This window comes from Xiphophorus couchianus, chromosome 22 (assembly GCF_001444195.1).
Source record: "Xiphophorus couchianus chromosome 22, X_couchianus-1.0, whole genome shotgun sequence".
NCBI lineage: Eukaryota > Metazoa > Chordata > Actinopteri > Cyprinodontiformes > Poeciliidae > Xiphophorus > Xiphophorus couchianus.
In genome coordinates, this window is record NC_040249.1 from 11,605,374 (window position 1) to 11,624,387 (window position 19,014).

General features: G+C 39.6%; 1 protein-coding gene across 1 annotated transcript in view; it reads right to left on the minus strand.

Moving 5' to 3' along the window:
• Positions 1-939: 939 nt before the first annotated feature.
• Positions 940-19,014, minus strand: part of tet1 (tet methylcytosine dioxygenase 1) — a 35,821-nt gene continuing 17,746 nt past the window's right edge. Inside the window, exons 2-11 of the mRNA XM_028006801.1 lie at positions 10,675-12,835; positions 10,005-10,095; positions 8,212-8,305; positions 7,833-8,041; positions 7,588-7,738; positions 7,182-7,271; positions 6,825-6,962; positions 6,091-6,267; positions 5,075-5,219; positions 940-4,966 (exon numbers count right to left, since the gene is read on the minus strand). Of these exons, the coding sequence (XP_027862602.1) occupies positions 3,942-4,966; positions 5,075-5,219; positions 6,091-6,267; positions 6,825-6,962; positions 7,182-7,271; positions 7,588-7,738; positions 7,833-8,041; positions 8,212-8,305; positions 10,005-10,095; positions 10,675-12,835 (4,281 nt within the window). The 3' untranslated portion in view covers positions 940-3,941. The remainder of the gene's footprint in view (positions 4,967-5,074; positions 5,220-6,090; positions 6,268-6,824; positions 6,963-7,181; positions 7,272-7,587; positions 7,739-7,832; positions 8,042-8,211; positions 8,306-10,004; positions 10,096-10,674; positions 12,836-19,014) is intronic.

Sequence of the window (19,014 nt, forward strand, 5' to 3'; positions counted from 1 at the left end):
GTCATTATACATGTGATAAAAACATTTTGTGTACATCACCTGACTTATGATCCTTCCTAAGTTATTGCTGTAGTGCCTACAATTAAAAACTATTTAATTGGCAAGTATATTACTTATCTCATGAAAGGACTGGTAATTTGTTCATTTTTTAGAAACCATTTAAACATTTTCTTTGAGAGCCTTAAATGATCCTGCTCCAGTGTATATAAGAGACCTTTTAGAAATCTAAGTCTGAAACCATCTGTTGGTTTCATCTTTCAATCACAGGAGACAGATTTAGTAAAATATTGTCCCCTGGCTGACATAACCACTGACCGGAACGCTTTGCATCCCCATCTTCGTAGCATGATTCTGTTGAATGTTTCAAAACCAGATGAGGATACATTTATTAACAACAGGGAGATGCAAGGGTAGCAATGACCACCCCATAAATTTTCTGGAATAGATTATTTATCCTTTTTGTGACTTTATAAAGGTTTTGATTTGACTATCTCCACTATGTAGCACTTTATCCTGCGTATCCTGGCTTTCAAATTAAATAATTTGAAAGCCTTTCCAATTACTGTGCCTTAAAACAGAAAAAAACATTGCTTCACATCATGAACCAGTGTGTTGTGACGTTGCCTTACGCTACGTCTGCAAATGTGCATCCCTGAAATGTATTAAATCAACTTGAAGCCTACGGCTTCATGTGAACTTTCACAAATTGCATAAAGAGACAATGACCTTACTGTAAGTAAATTCCTCAAATAGTCTGTAACTTAGCAAATAAAAATAACATATTTTCTTCCTAACTGGATAGATGACTAAATATTAAAAATAAACAGTATGTAAAGTTGTGGTTAAAATTGTATTTCAATACACTGGAACTTATCAGTGAGCCATGTGTTGTTGAAGGTAGCATGAAAAACTGAAACAAAAACAAAGAGTAAATCATGATGAGGTCCAAAATATAAATATGACTTTATTTCACAATCCTGAACGAGATCAGCCATCCGTAAAAGGAATGCTAAATTTAGTCTCTTCTCAAGTCTAAACTGGATATACTTTTAGCAACATACAGTAATTCAGTTTTAAAATAAGCAAGATCACCCATTGTCTAAAACACCTTTAACAGTACAGTAAAAACAATGGTGGTTCACATACATATTTACAGTCTGTCTAAATGCTGGTGCTCGTTACAAAAATGTTTCATGTGGACAGAACATGTCCGTTCAAAAGAAATAATAATAAAAAAAAAATTAAAAATACAATTTTCATTTTATTGTGTGATGTTTAAAATTCAGTGGATTCCAAACAGTTTACATTCATTTATTTATTTATTTTTTGCATGTAGGTTCAGATTTTTTAAGAGCTGCTGGAGAAATCTTTAAATGTGGAAGACTTTTAAACTGTAAATGAAAAACTGCACCAGTATGCACCTTAAACTTGCACTTGAAAAACGTATTAATGCTTCATCCTGTTGTCCCCTGTCTGTCAATATTTGACAAAAGAAATGATACAGACAATGTTTGAACACGTCCGACAAGGACGAGTTCTAGAAAAAGCACCTTTATACAGTTTAGAACCAGTTTAACTCAGTATCTGCACCTTGATATCTTTTCTTTTAGCACCAAAACCAAGTTTGCCAAATGTTTCAGATAAACATGTAATGCCATCTGTCTTAGTGTGAATATGAGTGAAGGGTTGTGCTAAAGTTGCAATCATCTTAGTTCCTAAAAATAAAGAGCTTCTCTTTAATGGGTACAAAAAATTCCCAGGAGCTACTCCCAGCCCCTTTATTGAGACCCTGTAAAAAGATATATGTAAACAAAGGTCTTCGCAAGAGCTGGGCACTTGAAAAAACATCTTAAGCAATTGTTTGAGTGCGACATGGTGTTCAAGTGGTTTTACAACAAGAGGGTGTTGTGTTGACATCTGACACATTTATAGCATCTTGTAAGATAGCACCAATAAAATATACAGTTAGATTTTGAAGTCCTATATTCACACCTGTTCCCTATGAAAGACGCCTCTTCCAAGAGTGGAATACCAGAACCGGCCCAAGGCATGAGCAATCTAAGATATGAGAGCAATTGATACAAAGCAAAAATATAATGCAGACGTCCATTTTCTCTGCCTTTAGCATTTTATAGTAACAATCTGAAGGGTTAGTACAGTTCATAACTAGTGAGGGCGAGTTCATCTCTTTTCAAAGATTCTGATCTTTTGGGTCGGCTCCTCAAATGAGTCTCCACTGAGTATAACTCAAGAGTCTTCTGTCTTGGCTTCATTTGTGTAATTATGAATATTTTGTCAAAAGTAAGGACAACCTCTCATTATTAAACTTAGCAAACCTCGCAATCGGTCAGTTGGTATTGTTACATTGTCTGTTTAAATTATTTTTTCTCTTCTTACAGTAGGATCTGTAAGAGCATTAGTAACTTTTGCACATGTGTCAAAATATGACTCAATCCAATATTGTGCACTGCTAAACAGCTCAAATGCTCTAATTAATATAACTGTTGTGGTGAAGCAGGCTTTGTGGTAGTGGTTAAATTGTGCTTTGAGAAAAGGATTTGTTCAGATTAGATCTGCATGCAATTCAAGAAGTATAATCAAAAGCACAGTGATAAATTTTCTTAAAAGTTTTTATCATCACGAAATAAATGCAACAAAATACTGTGATAAAATATTACGTCCACATCACCAATCAAGCTAAAAATGATCTAATTTCATTGACCAGCTAACTTCTGTGTCCATATTAAATTGTAGCTCTAGATATTTTATTTTTAAAATAAAAGTGAATATTGTAAGAAAGAAATATAAGAAAATAATCTATGTAAAGCGATAAGCTATACAAAAGTGGTCGACCACGTTTAATGTAGTGTGAGAATGAAATCTAGCAAACTTACTGAAATTCTTGATAAGCTAACATTAGTTAAAATGTTAGCTCAAGGTCTCTCCCACAATCTGCTGCTACAAAGGATGCACATTCATTGGCCAGAAGCTAGGCTTTAGCTAACATGCAAATTTTGCTAGCTAACAATAGTAACAAAGGGACATTAGCAGAGCTACAAGGGTCCCCACATCTAAATAACTCTGTTTAGGACCTCACACAGCCTTGGACCGGCTCTGGTTGAACTGAGAACCTAATCTCGATAGTTTCTCGTGATTCCTTACTTTGGTGAGAACAGAATTTCATTAAATATGTGTACTCAAACTGAATAAAAGGCTAATTATTGCAGAAATACTGTAAAATAAAACATGGTTAATTTTTAACTGTCAAATTTACTGTATAGCATCTCTGTCAGCACATACAATTCAGGCTTTTCAAGTTAAGTTAAGGGAAAGTGCTTCTTAATATGCCATTTATAGCTGTGAATTAAAGAAATAAAATATCTAAATGAAGAAAAAAGTAGATTTTTTTAAACCACCAACAGAAGACGGAGGCAGTGGAAGGAAAATGCATAATGCTACATGTGACAATCTGTAGTAAATAAAATTATGTGAAGTAACAAAATTGCTAAACCAAGGTTACAGTGAGAATGGCACCAAAGTACACTCCTACTGTACAATATAAAGCAGGGTATCATAGACATCTTGCAGTAAACAGGCTTATATCAGAAATTAAATAGAAATTGTTATGATCAGAATAAATAATCACATCTTTTTTGTTCTAAATCATGTGTATAAAACCAGTTTAAAAACATCTTGCTTCAAAGCACCATGTCTTTACATTAAAAACCAGCACCGAAACTCACAGTTAAAAAGCCAACAAACTTTGGTCCTTCCCATCACCAAAGATGCCAGACTGTAGGAAGGACAAAGTTAGCAGACAATAGAAAAGTACAATTAAAAAAAAGCAACACGATGACGATGAGAATAGCCGTTTGAAGGTGAATGAGGTAAGGCAGAACCACGGTGTAGGAGTTTCGAGTGAGTATGTTGAAACATGCCGACTAAGACCAGCGATTGTAAGGGCCCGTCACATGCGTAAGTGCATAAGGAGACACGGTGATAGCGCCGCCTGTCGGCGCAGTAAAAGCCTGCCGTGTCGGGACATTCATTACCCTTCTCGTCTCCGCTGTCTCCTTATCCTCGTCTTCCTCTCCTTCCCCAGCCCCTGATGTTTTTCTGTTCTTCCCCATACCCCCGCTTTCCTCCATCCTCAGTCTCTCCGCCTCCTCCTCCCGCTCCCGCTCCCGCTTGGCCATCTTGGCGTCCCACATCGCCATCCCGTGGCCTGGCTCGTTCAGGGCTTTGTGCTGGTAGAAGACCAAGGAGATGCGAGTTGGGTGGCGGCGGTTTGGCTTGAGGATGGGGGTGGTGGCGTGGAGCTCGCGGCGCGCGCACTCAATCAGGATTGAGCCGTGTGACGGCGCCACAGCAACACCGCCAATGTCCTCGTCCAGGAAGTTGTGCTCGCTGTCGGACCACACCTCTTCCTGCTTTGCCTGTTGCGGTTCGAGAGGCGGGGCTTGTAAGGGGAGAGATTGGCCTGGAGGGAAGTCATGGCCCCTGACCTCTCCTGCAACACTTTCTGCAGCCCGAAGAAGTCCATTGAGCCTGCTGAAAAGGCCCTCAGAGGTAGGTCTGGCAGAGAAAGAGGAGGGGGACAGTCTGTGCAGAGCGGAGCAGTGCATCTCGCTGGGCTCAGCTTTAAAGGGAAAGTCATTGTTGATGTCCTGTGGAGGTATACTTTCTAGTAAAGGACCCTGCTCACCAGACGCTGGAGTTAAACCACTCATAGTGGCACCAGCATTATGATAGCCGACAGCTACGCCATTATGCTTAAACTGAAGGTTTGATACACTGTGCTGGTTGGAGGGGAGGACCTCCGGCTGCGAAGTGATCCCGGCCCCTGGAGAAGAGCAGCTGCTGATGCTGTGGCTGTAAGCAGTGGCTTGATTTCTCTCCGGTGTGGATCTGCCAACACTGGTGGGTCTCGGTGGTACTCCGTAAGAGCTGTAGAAGCCTTGAGGCTCTTTTTGGGGAAAACAAATTGCATGTTTTTCTATCACAGTTATAAAATAATTTCTGTAATTTTCTTATAAAAGCAAAAACATTCAGATAATTAGATGTACTGTACTACCTTTATTGGGGGTTTCAGATTTGACTTTCCCAGGAGTGAGAGAAGACATCCCGAGCTTCTTCTCCATCTTCTCTGCCTGCGCCTTCAGACGAGCTTCCTGTCTTATCTTACGAGCAGATTTCACAGGCTCAGCCAGCAGACGCACCTGAAAACAAATGGCCCCAATAAATAGAAAAAAGCCTTAAAACATAAATTTTCACAGACAATTTAAAAAATTGCCCCAGAATCTTAGTTGGATTTATTATGAGTTGGGAAAATTAACTGGAAAGCCGAGCCCAAAGTCAGACTTCTTGCTCTGAAAGTCATAGAAGTTTTCAAAAGTCTTGCATCAACAATACTAAGCTATAGTATAAACATGTAAGAGTGTGTCTGAAGCCAATGTTCCATATAGAGCCTTCAACTCTAAACTGAATGAATTAATAGTGATGCTTACATGTGGAATGTGCAACATAAAACAATTTTCATTTGTAAAAATGGAAAATCATGTGTCATTTCCCTGCTACTCCACAATTATCTGCAACTTTATGTTGTTCTGTCACATAAACTCCTCAAAAAATATATAACATTTGCATGGGATAAAAATTGTGACAGGATATAAAAAGATTTAAAGAGTTAAAGTACAACTGAAACCAAACATGGAGTGTTGACCATCGACCATTCGGCTTCTACGCACCACAAATCTGGATCAAGTTTCCAGAAAACTGCAAAACAGCTGAAACACTAAGTTCCTTTAAATGTACACTAAAACCCACCTGTTTAGAATAGTTTTTAAACAATAATAAATAAAACATTGACCAATATATTTGATGTGTATTGATGATTTTAATAATGGCATTCCTCAAAATGTAATGTGTGTTACTGGTATTCTCAATTGTTGACTGTATGGTGTCATTTTATGACTGTGTATTTGTGTTTTTATGATGTAAAGCACTTTGAACTGCCTTGTTGCTGAAATATGCTATCAAATGAACTTCTTCTCCCCCTAAACGTTGAGCAGAGCTTCACTGACCACTTACCTCCCTGGGGAAGGAGGAGAGAACGTGCAAAGCTCCACTCCGGATCTTGGCCCACTGGCCTTCAACCTGACCAAACTCGTCTTTGTCAGAGATCTTGTACAGTGGGAGCACATGAAGCTGTTCATCCTCAGGTATATTCCGCACCGCACGGTTATCTTCCTTTGTTAAAGTGCAAACCTGAAAAAGCACACCGGGAAGAGGTCAAGAGTTTCATTCCTTTTTGAAAAATATGACTCCGATTGTCTTCTTCTAAGGCGTGAAGTTATTGGTGTCAACTTGCATTACAGGACACCAGCTACTGTAAGAAAGTGAGCCCTTTTTTTCTTGTAATTTTTTTTAACAAATACAGACCAGTGACACAATGAAAATTGGTTGTGATCCATCTATATAAAAGTACGTTTATGTTTTTGAATGCCTCAAGCAAAATTCAAATCTAAATCAATTTGCGAATCGCAGGCAATATTTACAGACATTCCCTTTCCAATATGGTTGAGATTTGAGAAGAAGAATTAGCAAATATTTCAGTCTCCACATGTCATTCTCCTTCCACTTTACAGATACGCAGTAGTTTACATTGATCTATTACAAAAAAATTACAAACAAAACACAATAAAGTTAGTGGCTTTAATTAGTCAAAAATTGAAAAAGTCCAAGAGATGTTAATACTTTTGTAAAGCACAGCCGGCACTGCCTAACAGTAACCAGCCTGGTAACAGTTCTGACTGAGTGCTTACCACGGTACTGCCGTTGTTCATGTTGCTGGTGTCTTTGTGAGCGTGAGCGCAGAAATCTACGCAAGCTGTGACCCCTGAAAAAGGACGACCCTCCATCCTGCCCAGCCGGCAAGCGTCCACTGCAGCCTCACACTCCACCTGTGAAAGGTAGAAGGAAAATAAGACATTTGAAAAGTGCTATCGGAAAAAAACTGGGGCAAATTATAGGATTGCATGTAAACATTCTCAAATCCACTGATGATGGTTCAGAAGACATAAAATAAATAAATAAAAGTAACAGAGTCAGCAAAAGCTTCAAAACAACCCCAATTCTGGGGGTTCTGGTAGCTATAATTTTACAGTTTCAATGTTTCATACCTGGTTCTGGAATGCCACAGGAGCCAGTTTTTTGTAGAGTGGAGCGAGATCAGTGGCCAAACTTTGAAGGTTGTTCTCAATCTTCGCCTCCTAAAAACAACAAATTTAGGATTTGTTTCTTTGGTTGCTGAAAAATGACTTTTGTTTGATGCTTTCTTTTTATGTCTTCTAACGTAATACTCAATATTGGTCACTAGGGGGCAAAATGCTGGAAGACATTTAGTTTTAAAGGTGTACATTTATAGCAAATTAAACAGTGAAGTGTAATTTATTATATTGTAAAACAAATCAAACATAGACCCATGACACAGACAACACATTATGACTTCAAACAGGGGAGTAATGGTTTCTAGCAGAATTTTAGGAGTTATAATGGACTGAAAAACTGATGAAAACATCCTCTAACCTCCTCCCGGAGGTCTCCAAGCAGACGAAACTTGCGGGGCACTTTGCTGCGGGCAAACTTGCAGCCATTGAAGTACATGCTCCAGGAACAGCCAAAGGAGAACGAGGCTCCGCAGGTGTCCGGGTCCAAACCCTGGCATGCACACGTGCGACTGCAGGGACAGAAAGGATTGATCAGTGACGGGACAGAAACGGTCGGGATGAAGTAGCTGAACTGGAAAACAGCGGATAAAAAAAGCAACACACTCCTCGTTGAGGGCGCAACGGCGACTGGTGGGGGAGCCGTATTTAAAGAGGGTCTCTGTGAGGTCTTGGTAAAGGTGGTCCGCCACCGCTCGAGGGATACCCTCCCATGCCAGGATGAGGATCACCAACACAGCCGTGTCGCAGTAGTGGCCCGGTCTTTGTCGGACCAAACACAGCAACTTCTCCTCTTCGCTCCCACGTCGGATCACCTGGTGGGTGGATCAGGATGTAACAAGTCAGATGGTGAGCAGAGACCGCACACACACACAAAATCATGTTTCAAAAGGAAGAAGCTCTTTTCCTTAAACACACAGCTAGCTTCAACATGTAATCAAGGTGAGAAAATGATGGGATTATAAGAGTTACAGCAATCACACACCCATTTAGCTATGGGACACCCCTGGGAGCTCTTGCCCTCTTTCCCAGTGTAAACAACAACTTCCACCCTCACTGCATTTCCTTTGGCACCATACCTGTGAGCAGAAAAACAAACATGTCATCCTCTGCATGTGACGCAATAACACAATATAATCCTATATTCCATATCTTGAATATATGTCACTAATTCTATTTTTAAAAAAATGTTTTCATAAACATAATTTCTAGAGCTTTTCCTTTTTTATCCAATTCTAGATATTTCTGACAAAATAAGAAGTATCTAAAGTCTTTCTATCCAGAGGCTCCACGATGCTAAAGTTGACTTCCAATTTGGAAGTGTAGTAAATGAACATTTCACAATTTTCTTGCTATCTGGAACAACTTAGATCAGCTCTGTTTCTATTTCTGTTAATCAATAACATTTGAAATCAGATTTAAATTATTCAACGCTACTTACAGATTTTTGCTGGCCGCGTATTTGTAGGAGTTTGTAACAGTTTAAAGAATATATGTTTCAAACTTTTTTTTATGGCATTGAAAACAAACAGTTTATGAACCACATATTTCTGTCTCAACACCTAGTAAACAACTTGCAACTAAGATTTTGAGCAATTTAGAGGCCAAGAAAGGCAGTGACATGTGCCTATTTTTATTTTTGAATGAATATTAATTGGTCATGTTTTCAAAATAAAAATGCTGCTGCATTACTGGTCTGATGTGGCAAATCAAAGAAAACAAATACAACTTTATAATTGCAAAAAACACTGTATTTTTAAGAAGGTTCAATGTTTATCTTTTTGAAATGAGGATATGGAATAATATTCAATATGCTTTGACTGAAGTCAATAGCTTAAATGTAATCATCATATCCATTATTATGATCATTAGTGATCATATGATCATTAGTAGTAGATCATTAGCAGTATTATCAATATAAATCTCTATTTAAGAGATTTAAAATCTGTCCTTTATTAGTTAGAAAATTAGTTGGCAGACTGAACCCACAATCCACTCTTGTAATTTTAGTGCTAACAGTAACCTCACTTAGCATAAGCAAATAGGCAACTACTTGCAGAGAAGTAGTCATGTTATTTCCTTTTTGAAGTAAGGAATCTAAGACATCATAAAACAAGACAGAAATTCCTCTTTGTGCAGTTAAGAAATTCAAAAACCAGCAACATTTTACACTCAGTGCTCTTCAGAGGTAATTATATCCCTGATGATCATCTGAGTCTACTAAAGATAATTGATTTGGTTTTAATGGTAATTTCATTTTAAAATAGTATAACTAACTCAGAAATGTAATTACGGTTAAAACCAGTAACCTTTTCATTCCAAGCACCTGGCTACACATAGTTTCTATTTGTCGCCACAGTAGCTCTCGTCTGGGGGTCAGACCACATTAACCACACTTCATTAAACTGACACTTGTTACATTAATTTACACAAACTCTGTGTATCCTGACTCTATCGGCTACTATAAATTCTCTCAACCTAGTAACTATTAATTGATGTTCCAGTAAGAACGTGCTGCAACTTGGACAGTGATGGAGCCAAGGACCTTCGAAACAAGCTGTCATCTAAACTGCAATGGTCTCAGCTTTACAGTTTCCTGTTTCAGCACGCTGTGTGTTTCTGTGTTTTGGGCACATGTGTTGTAGCGTGACACTTAGGGCAAGTGTTAAAATACCTTAACCAAACTTCCTTCTTACTCAGAGTAGTTGAAACATTGCTGTTTACTTCTTGTGACCAGGAGGTTCTCAAATTGTGTTTTATTAAAGCAAATCAATGTACCTGTTTTCCATCATTTCCCTTACGGCAGCAACGTTTGGTCCTGCCCCAAGGTGAGTGTAGTAAGGGCCTTCCTCCTTTTCAATAACTTGGTCTGTGAAAAAACAGACACCGTATGGCTAAAGACACGAATTAAGGTCTGCAAAGCATTCAAAAGTGTTCATGTGGACCCAAACATGGCAGAGAAACACAGTATTAATATGGATGAAGTGTAAATTGCAAAATTATTCATACCCCTTGAACTACAGTAATATTGTTTATAAAACTGCAATACTGAAAAAATATTTAGTCGGACATCATATATCAAGTGCCTTGCCCTCACACTCTGCTTGTCAAATATATTTGGCCTGTTAATAGGTCTTTAAATGCCTTTGTTTTCCATGTCAAATGTAAATTTTTAGTGGCTGAAATGCTTAACCTCACAGAGAATAGTGAGCAAATTAGAAAGACTGAAGAAGAAAGAGATGAGTCAGGAAATTGTAGGTAACTGCAATTGATACAGATATTGTCGCCATCTTGAGCATTTATGTCCTCTTATATTCTTAAACCTCTCTTATGTGATATACAAACATTAAGGTCAACATGAATTTGTTGTACTTCTTTTTCCACAACTTTAGTCTTCCTTTAATGACTGTCATTATGTTGTGAATGATATAAAGCAGAGCTAACTCACCCACACACTGACAGGAAGGAAGATCTGCCAGTTTTTTGGAAGGTGTACTGAGCAGGTTCTTGATAGGGGTATCCAGGAAACTCATCGGAGACTCCAGAAAGCTGTTGACACCGTTCCTGGTTGGAGTGGACTCTGCAGGGTGAGCCCCGTCAGTCGCTGTGGACAGGACAGTGACAGACCCGGACGTCTCTAGCTTATAGTAGTTCTGTTGGCTTGGAGGAGGGGAATCAGGAGGCCCTGAGAAGCCGTTACTCAGAACATGGAACCCATTGACGTTGCTAATGAAAGCTGGTTTTGCAGGGCTAGTGTTAGGATGAGTGCCGTGCTGCAGCTCGCCAACAGGCTGCGCTACCTGAGATAACACGTGGCTCTCTGTTGGTCCTGCAATGAAACCATTGCATTGATTGTGTTGGAGAGGCAGACCATTAGGAAGTGACCACTGGTGGTTTTCTCTAGCACCAGTGTGGTTCGTGGTTAACAGATTGTTGGGATTCTGAGACAGACTTGCACTGCGAATGTTACTTTGATGGATCAGTTGCCTCCTTCCTTCTTGAGCCTCAGCCATGTATTTCTTCAGATCAATTTGAGCCAAAGGCAAAAAGAAATTGTTCTTGGGTTGACGACTTGATTTCCCATGTGGGAGGCCATTCTGGCCTCGGCTCCTGTGAGGCGTCTCCCCACCCTGCGCGGTTCTACGACTCGCTCCCTCCTGTAATCCATCGCTTTTCCTCTTCCTGGGCTTGGACGGCGTAGTTTTGATCTTTTTTAAGGGAGGCTTTTTCTGACTGGGGCTTTGCTGAGATTTGTAGTTGTACTTTATAGCTGAAACAGGTGTTCCCTTAGGGGGGTCGTTGTCGGATTGCTGATTGTGCCGCGCCTGGATGATGAAGGCCAGATCTGCCAGCTGAGCTGCCACTTCTTCCTCATCCCTGTTCCTCCTCATTTTAATCACGCACCTTTCCCTGTCCTCCACTAACCGCTCATGACCCCTGCTGGAGTCCTTATAGCTACACTGTGAATGGATGACATAAGGAGCCTGACCCTGCCCTGTCCCCCTGCAGTTTGAGCGCATTTCTGCAACAGAAGGCTTTGTGTCAGAGCTCAGCCTTCTGGAGCACTGAATGACATTCCCCTGCCTGGCCACAGGAGGGCGTATCACTGAAGTCTGGTGTAGTGGTGAGCTGATGACCGAGACTTTGTTGTAGTGGATGGCTGATGCACGTTTAGCTGCTTGCAGTCCAGGATTTGTGTTGAAACCTGGGGAATTGGAGGAAATGGGGTGTTCACCGTTACTTTCAGCTTTAATGGGACCTGAGGGGCTTTGTGGTATTACCGCCAGTTGAGTCAAGGCCTCGATAGCAATAGCCTGATCAAAACTAAGGTTTCTCCTCTCCACCAAGGACTGCACACTGGGTAACAGGATACTTTGAGGAGGTTCACTTTTGATGGGTTGGGGAGTACTTTGCAAATTAGCAGGAGTGCTTTTCTTCAACTCATCTTTTTCTGTTTTGACAAAGTGCAAATCTGGCGGTTCTGTCTTAATGGAGCACAGAATGGAAGAACGTGTACCGAGAAGTTTCTCCTCTAATCCCTTCCTCTCTGTGACGGACAGGCAGACAACTGCTGCCAACATCGACAGAGGATCTTCGCACGTATCGTCGTCTTGTCTAGTCAGCTGTGTGGTAGTCTGCTCAGTGATCCACAGCCACGGCTCTTCCAGTTTGATCTTCTTCAGTGGAAGTGACACATCATCTGAAGATGCCTTTGGCCCGTTCTCTGAGCTGTCTTTTGGGATTGCGGCAATAATAGTCCTTTGAAGCTCCGATGCCATTGAAGTCTTTTTACATGCTGATTTCAGATCAGACTGAGACCCGTTGGTCATATTAGCACCATTAGGCTTTGTAAAACTCCCATCAGAACCATTCTGATGAGTCACAGAAGAGCATATGTGGCGGTGAAGTGCAGAATTGGTCAAATCCATCTCTGACTCTCTTTTAATAAGTGCTGGCTGTCCACCATGGTTGGTGAAGGACTGGACAATGACGGGAAATTGAGTGCGAGATATGTGGCCATCTTCCTCCTCGTCCTCCTCCGCTGCCATATAGGTATTATCCATCTGTTCCTTGCCTTTGCCATTTACTGAGCCGATTTCAGGAGCCACCTGAGAAGCAGAGGAGAAACATGAAGGAGAACGCTGACTCAACAATCTCTGGCAGAATACAGTGATTTAGCTTGAACTAAATAGTCATGACACACAGAGCAACAGACCGCCTTCCAGTATGGGACGAGCATCAAAAATGCAAAAATGCTGAGGCAAATGATTTGCATATGAAGTTAATTGTTAAAGGCCATGGTTAAGCAGAGTGATCGAAGGACTGTGTTGTGGGGATGTTTCTTTTCAGGAGAGACAGGCAAGCTGAAAAGAAGCTTGCCTGTAGTAAAATCTGTTATTAGCTGCAAAAGACTGGGGTGGAGGTTCCCATCAAAACCCATCTGATGAGTCAGAATATTAAAAATACAGTCTGAATTTCAATGCATCAAATCATATTCCTGTGCTAAATTGGCTCAGTCATATCCAGACTTAGAGCCAACTGAAAATCTTTATGTAGGCTTGAAAACTGATGTTCTTGAAACTCCACAAAATCTCTTGCTTGAGCTTGAACTATTTTGCAAAGAAAAATAGGCCAAAACATCAGTTTCTAGATGTGAAAAGCTGATACAAACATAGAAATTACCCCAGATTTCCTGGGGTAATTTCAGGTTTTGAGATGAATGAACACTTTTGTGAACCTGGATATTTAAAAGCATTAGTCCACAGCTGAGGTGAAGATTCAGGTATCCTGCAGAGTGCGGAGAGAGGTACCGACCCAGAGGTAGCCAAGAGCTAAGTAAACATTTTAGAATCACCCGCACTTTATGACATCGCTGCTATCTGAGGTTCGCTGAGTTCATGTGTGCAGCATGCATGTACATGTTGTGTTTGAAGCTTCACACAGAGGTGTTTCCCTGAGCATGTCATAAAAATGTGCAAATTTATTCAGTCATTCAGACACATACTATGTCAGCCGATGTGCATACAGTCATGTGAGTGGTGCACTGCAGCTTTTCACATCATTCAAGACTATTGACGACAAAAAGTGTAACAATACTCCAAAGGTCCAAAGTACCATTGCACATTGATTGCCCCCAAAAGCTTAGGCAAACACACACTCAACGTAATCTGTTACTACATGCAAACAATAATTTCCCCATCTTACAGTGTCTGTGGAGGTTTTGTGTTGTTCTAGATGTTATCTTAGGAACAAGGCAGACATATTTCTATTATAAAAATGTGGATTAAATATTGTTGAGAATTTTGTACAAATATAAACATATTCTTGTTTTTCATTCTCTTGACTCAGCCCTGAAAATGTGACATGGCATGAAACAGCACAGGGTGCGCGCGCATTACTCCGATGTTGTTTTGTTACTCATTCTGCTGCAAGTTGGCTCAATTTTGACGCGCAAGACGTAACTGGTAAAATCCGGTTTAGGATTTTCAAAATAAAAGATCCGGAAGGAGTTCATTATTTCTTGCAGTACCAATTGGTACCGGTACCGGTCCGCGGCCCGGTGGTTGGGGACCACTGCTTTATAAGACTTAGATTTGCGTCCTTCAGCAAGGTAAGTATGACTAAATATGCAGCTGAAAACAAAGCTTTTTGAAAAGCACCAATAATGTGCTAAAACTAAGCTGCAGATAGAATTTATAACTGGAGGTTACAGTGCAATATCATAACCTGTGCCGTACACAATTTTGTAAGCCCCATGTTCTAATGAACTAGCTGGACAGCAGCGGTGCGCGGGTTATGCTCTTCATCACTTTTTACCTGGCATAAACTCTCATTAAACTCCACGGTCACTGATTTAGAACTGTTTGGAGAGGGAGATATACACACCAGCCTTATAGCCTCTCAATGCAAACCACACGCCTTTGAACTAACAGAACAAATAGAAAACACATGCACTGACCACATAATTATGTCTTTTATCAACATTTTTCCATATGGGTCAAGTTGACTCTGATGCTCTATTACAGCTATGGGGTGCTTTTACTGTATTGCAGCGAATCCAAAAAGAAGTCAAACAGATTTTTAGCTATATATCAAGAACAGCACTATCATCTGAACAAAAAGCTGGCCTGCTGTAAGCAACTCAGAAATGTCCTGGTTGTGATGTACACAGTGTGTTTTGTTTTATGGAGGCATGTGGTGAACAAAGAATTGAGCCTTGTGATGTCCCACATGTGATCACGTCAGGGTTGCCATGAGTTCAGAAGAATATTCACTGTAAAAGCTTACATTCACTCTCCATGGGTTTGAATGCAATATTAATGTTAGACATTTAAAAATGAATTTCAATTGGTGGAGTTCACTTATTAAATCACATGCTGTCTTGGGGCGAAGAGATCTTTAGGCATGAGCCCAAACTTTCTTAGAATTGAGTTTAGGGCTTTGGAAGTCCGTTCCAGAAGTCGATATGGTCTTTTAAAAACATGCTTGGATCTATTTGTGGGAGTTTTATTCTTCTTGGAACACCAGCGTCTGTGTAAGTTTTAACAACATGACCCAAACTTTCCCCTCAGACGTAAGGAAATTGGTTCGGATGCTGAGAAACCACTAAGTATCCAATCTGCCATAAACTGGAAACTGCTTGAACACCGTTGTTGCTGGCTACAGTGTTATGAAGGTTGCTGACCAAAAGATTTTTCACTTTGCTCCAAAATGGACACATTTAAGTGCAAATGAAGTTTCAGTGTTGTCTGCATTTCACAAGTCATACTTAAACAGACAAAGAAATAAAATTGTGGCTGTGAGTAACCTTAATTGGTCTGCAACACATTGAAATGCACAGTATGTTCTGACACCTTTCTTTCAGAAACAGCATTAACCTTTATTGCAGTTTTAGCTGTAGCAGCTTGTCTGGTGGAGCGGGCCAGCTTTCACGCCCCCAGTGCATCAGTGAGTCTTGGCTGCCAATTCATCACAATTCCTTCCTTGGAAAACATTCAGACAGATGCTGGCCATGGCTGACTGGGAAAACACCCAACAAGAGCTGCAGATTTAGAGATGCTCTGACCCAATCATTGGCTCCATCACATTTTGGCCCCTGCCAAACTCACCCAACTCCTTATGTTTGGCCATTTGTTATTGTTTTTAACATCAAATCTAAAGGCAAATGTTTACTTGTGTCTCATCTGGACATACGAGGACATATAATTATCTCCTCATGATGAAGGATCATTGGGAATATTTACTTTACCTGTCAGTGGTTATGATGTTATGCCTGATCACTGTATGTTTCCCATTACTGTGTTTATCTCCACTAAATGTGTCTCTATATTAAAAGTGAAGAATCAAAATTGTTTAGATTTTATTGGTTTTGATTACAATAAAGATAAAGAATAAATAAAGAATAAAGTCAGGAAGGAGTATCTACATCTATATTAGTAAGACTGTCACAATAAGCAATAAATCAGTTAATCCCATGATAAATTAAAATGAGTTTGATCATTTCCATTCCAATAATTTCCATTTTCTACCTCATAATCAATTTCATTTATGATTTTAGTTGTGTGTGGTTTTTATTTCCATTTTCATGTTATTATTCTTGGTCATTTTAGTTATTTATTTACTTTTTTTGGATATTTAAAATATCTTCCAGGGCCAGTGTTATGGCTTATTTACACAATTAAAGCAGATTTATCTTTGAGAGGGTGAAGTTGTTTAAGCAACACATTTAAGCAACACATTATGACATTATCACTGTATTACTTGAAAATGCTTTCAAAACATTATTTTTATTACCGGTACAACAATTTCTGGGACAATTTATTGGACAGCAAAATTGCTGTAATGATAGGTCTATGTTTCTGTAATGATATTTTCTTTTGCTGGTTGACCAAATTCTCTTGCAGACAACATCAATTCCTACTGAACAATCCTAAATTTGAAGACAGTTTGATGCTTTGAGGACGCCCAGCAACATGCAGAAAAAAGCACACAAGAAACGAAGGAGGAAGAGCTGGGGTGTCACAACTTGCTGTTTTCAATGACAAAGGAGCACTAGCTTTCTTCCAGCACTGCAGCAGACTCACACATGTCATAATGCATGCACATGCAACAATTCTCGCATTAAACATTTTATAATCTTAAAATGACATCAAAGCAGAGCTGCTGTTTTTCATTATGTTATATGCTTTATGATTACAGAGAGCCAAATGGAGGATGCAAATGAGGAGTCATGTGTTCTCATTTAGCCACTGGGTCTCTGGAGGGAGAGTTGGATCTGTGATGTGTTAGAAATGTGTTTCTGTGCTGAGCTGCCTCAGGGTGTCTGAAGTAACTCTTACTCTAAAGTATTACTCTGTTTGAGAAGCAAACACATCCTTATTAGATTTTTTTATTAGTCCAAGCGCTGAGCCAGTCATACAGTAATTTCAATGGGCTAACATCAGAGGTCCCCTGTTTCGTAAATGGCAAATATCATTGTAATACAGGTCAATTAAACCATAAATATTAAAAGTATAAAATATAAATCAATCACAATCAGCTGTTGCATTGTTTTCCATAGTAATACATTATTTGATCCCAAAAAAGCTTTTATAGCCTCCTCTTGTAGAAGCAGGATGTGAGCACCATATATCAATGATGACACACAGATGTAAAAAGGACATGGAATTATTTCCAGAAATATTTTGTAAAATTTCTAAACACAGTTCAGAACGCTGCTGCATAGCTCAAAGAGTGGTTGCTTCTAATATGTTTTGCCATATGGGTGGTTGCCCAGGGTGGCATTAGAAAGGGCGATGCTCAATCACCACATATAACTGATCTCAGGCAAGCTCTGAACATTTTTTATGGGGAGTATGCACCCCAATGTGTTGCTTAAACCTCCCCTCTTTGCTTTGAACATGGAGATTAATTTACATTGTCTCTGAGTGAGTGTACTGCATTTATTACCAACTTAGAATCTCAGATAATTTCTCTTGTTGTAATTGGTTGTGGAGTGATATTAGGAAAGCCTCAACAGGAGCAATGGAATACTTTATTTTACAGTAGATTTTCCTGTATATCTGTTCGTAGTTAGCACAATACATCTTAAATAGTCGTAAACAGTCCACTCGCATATTTAGCAACAATTATTAGCTTCAGCTTAGTCAGGTTTACTTTAGAGTCTGAGCCAATTCAACTAAATGTGCAGCATCACCTTAAAGTGACATTTTAGGAGTAAGCAACATATTGTGGGGAACCTACCTATTGATGGACAGAGAGAGTGTGAGTAGCATGAAAGATGGTACCTTGGAATGATGCTTTCAAGTTTTGTTGATATAAAGTACGCTATTCTGGTGACAGTTGTTGGGGGCAACGTGACCATGCATGTCTTTTTATGTCAAAGTAACAAGAACTGGGTAGAGTTTTAAAATTTCGAATTACAATTTTGTTTACAAGCAGTCATTTGATACTAGTATTTTACAGGCAGACTGGTCTCTTCATAAAGCACTTTTTTATCCGTATGTGGGTTCTCAGGTCGTAGGTCTCCAATCTATTGCTTTCAGACAACATTTCTCCTGATGTGAATACATCACCACATAAACCTTCACTATAAACTTAAATACGAGCTGGAGAGACTGCGATTACTATTTCTGTTTCCAATGGCCATCGTCTTATGCATTGATATCAAATTGTGGTGTTACAAATAAATCTATATTAACTTTCAGCTGTATTCTCAACTGTCTTGTGTTTGCTTTTTAAAATATTTCTCGGTGGAAATGAATGCAACTACATGAGCTGCGAGCCAAAAACACAACTGAATATAAAAAGTTGTAAAAATGTTAATATGCTCCTTTTAAGGGAATGACTAATGCAGGCAAGAGCAGCTAAGGACAAGACTCGTGCACACAAATATGCATTTAGAGGCTTAACAAGCAACGAAAGCGTGACCACTTTGTGATTGCTAACAAGTCAGAGTGTCTGAAGAGAGTCATGTGTCTTCGAGCAGGTTTGCACGAGTTTGTTTTCATTTGCAAAAGAACAGCTTAAAGACAAATTCAACCGATTTACTGGGAAAAGCAAACATTTTAAATTCAAAAACTCACATCCAGCTGTCCTTGTCTTCCTTACTTTGTGGCTGGGCAGAGATCACATTGCTGGAGCTGTCACTTTACAGCACTAAGAGTGAAACAATGAAAAAGCATGCTTCCTTCCTGGCTTACAGCATAGTGTTTCATGTGCGTTTCTCTGAACATGTGAGAATTTCCTTCATTCATTCTGTGTTTCCTGTCTGACTTAGCTGGGTGTC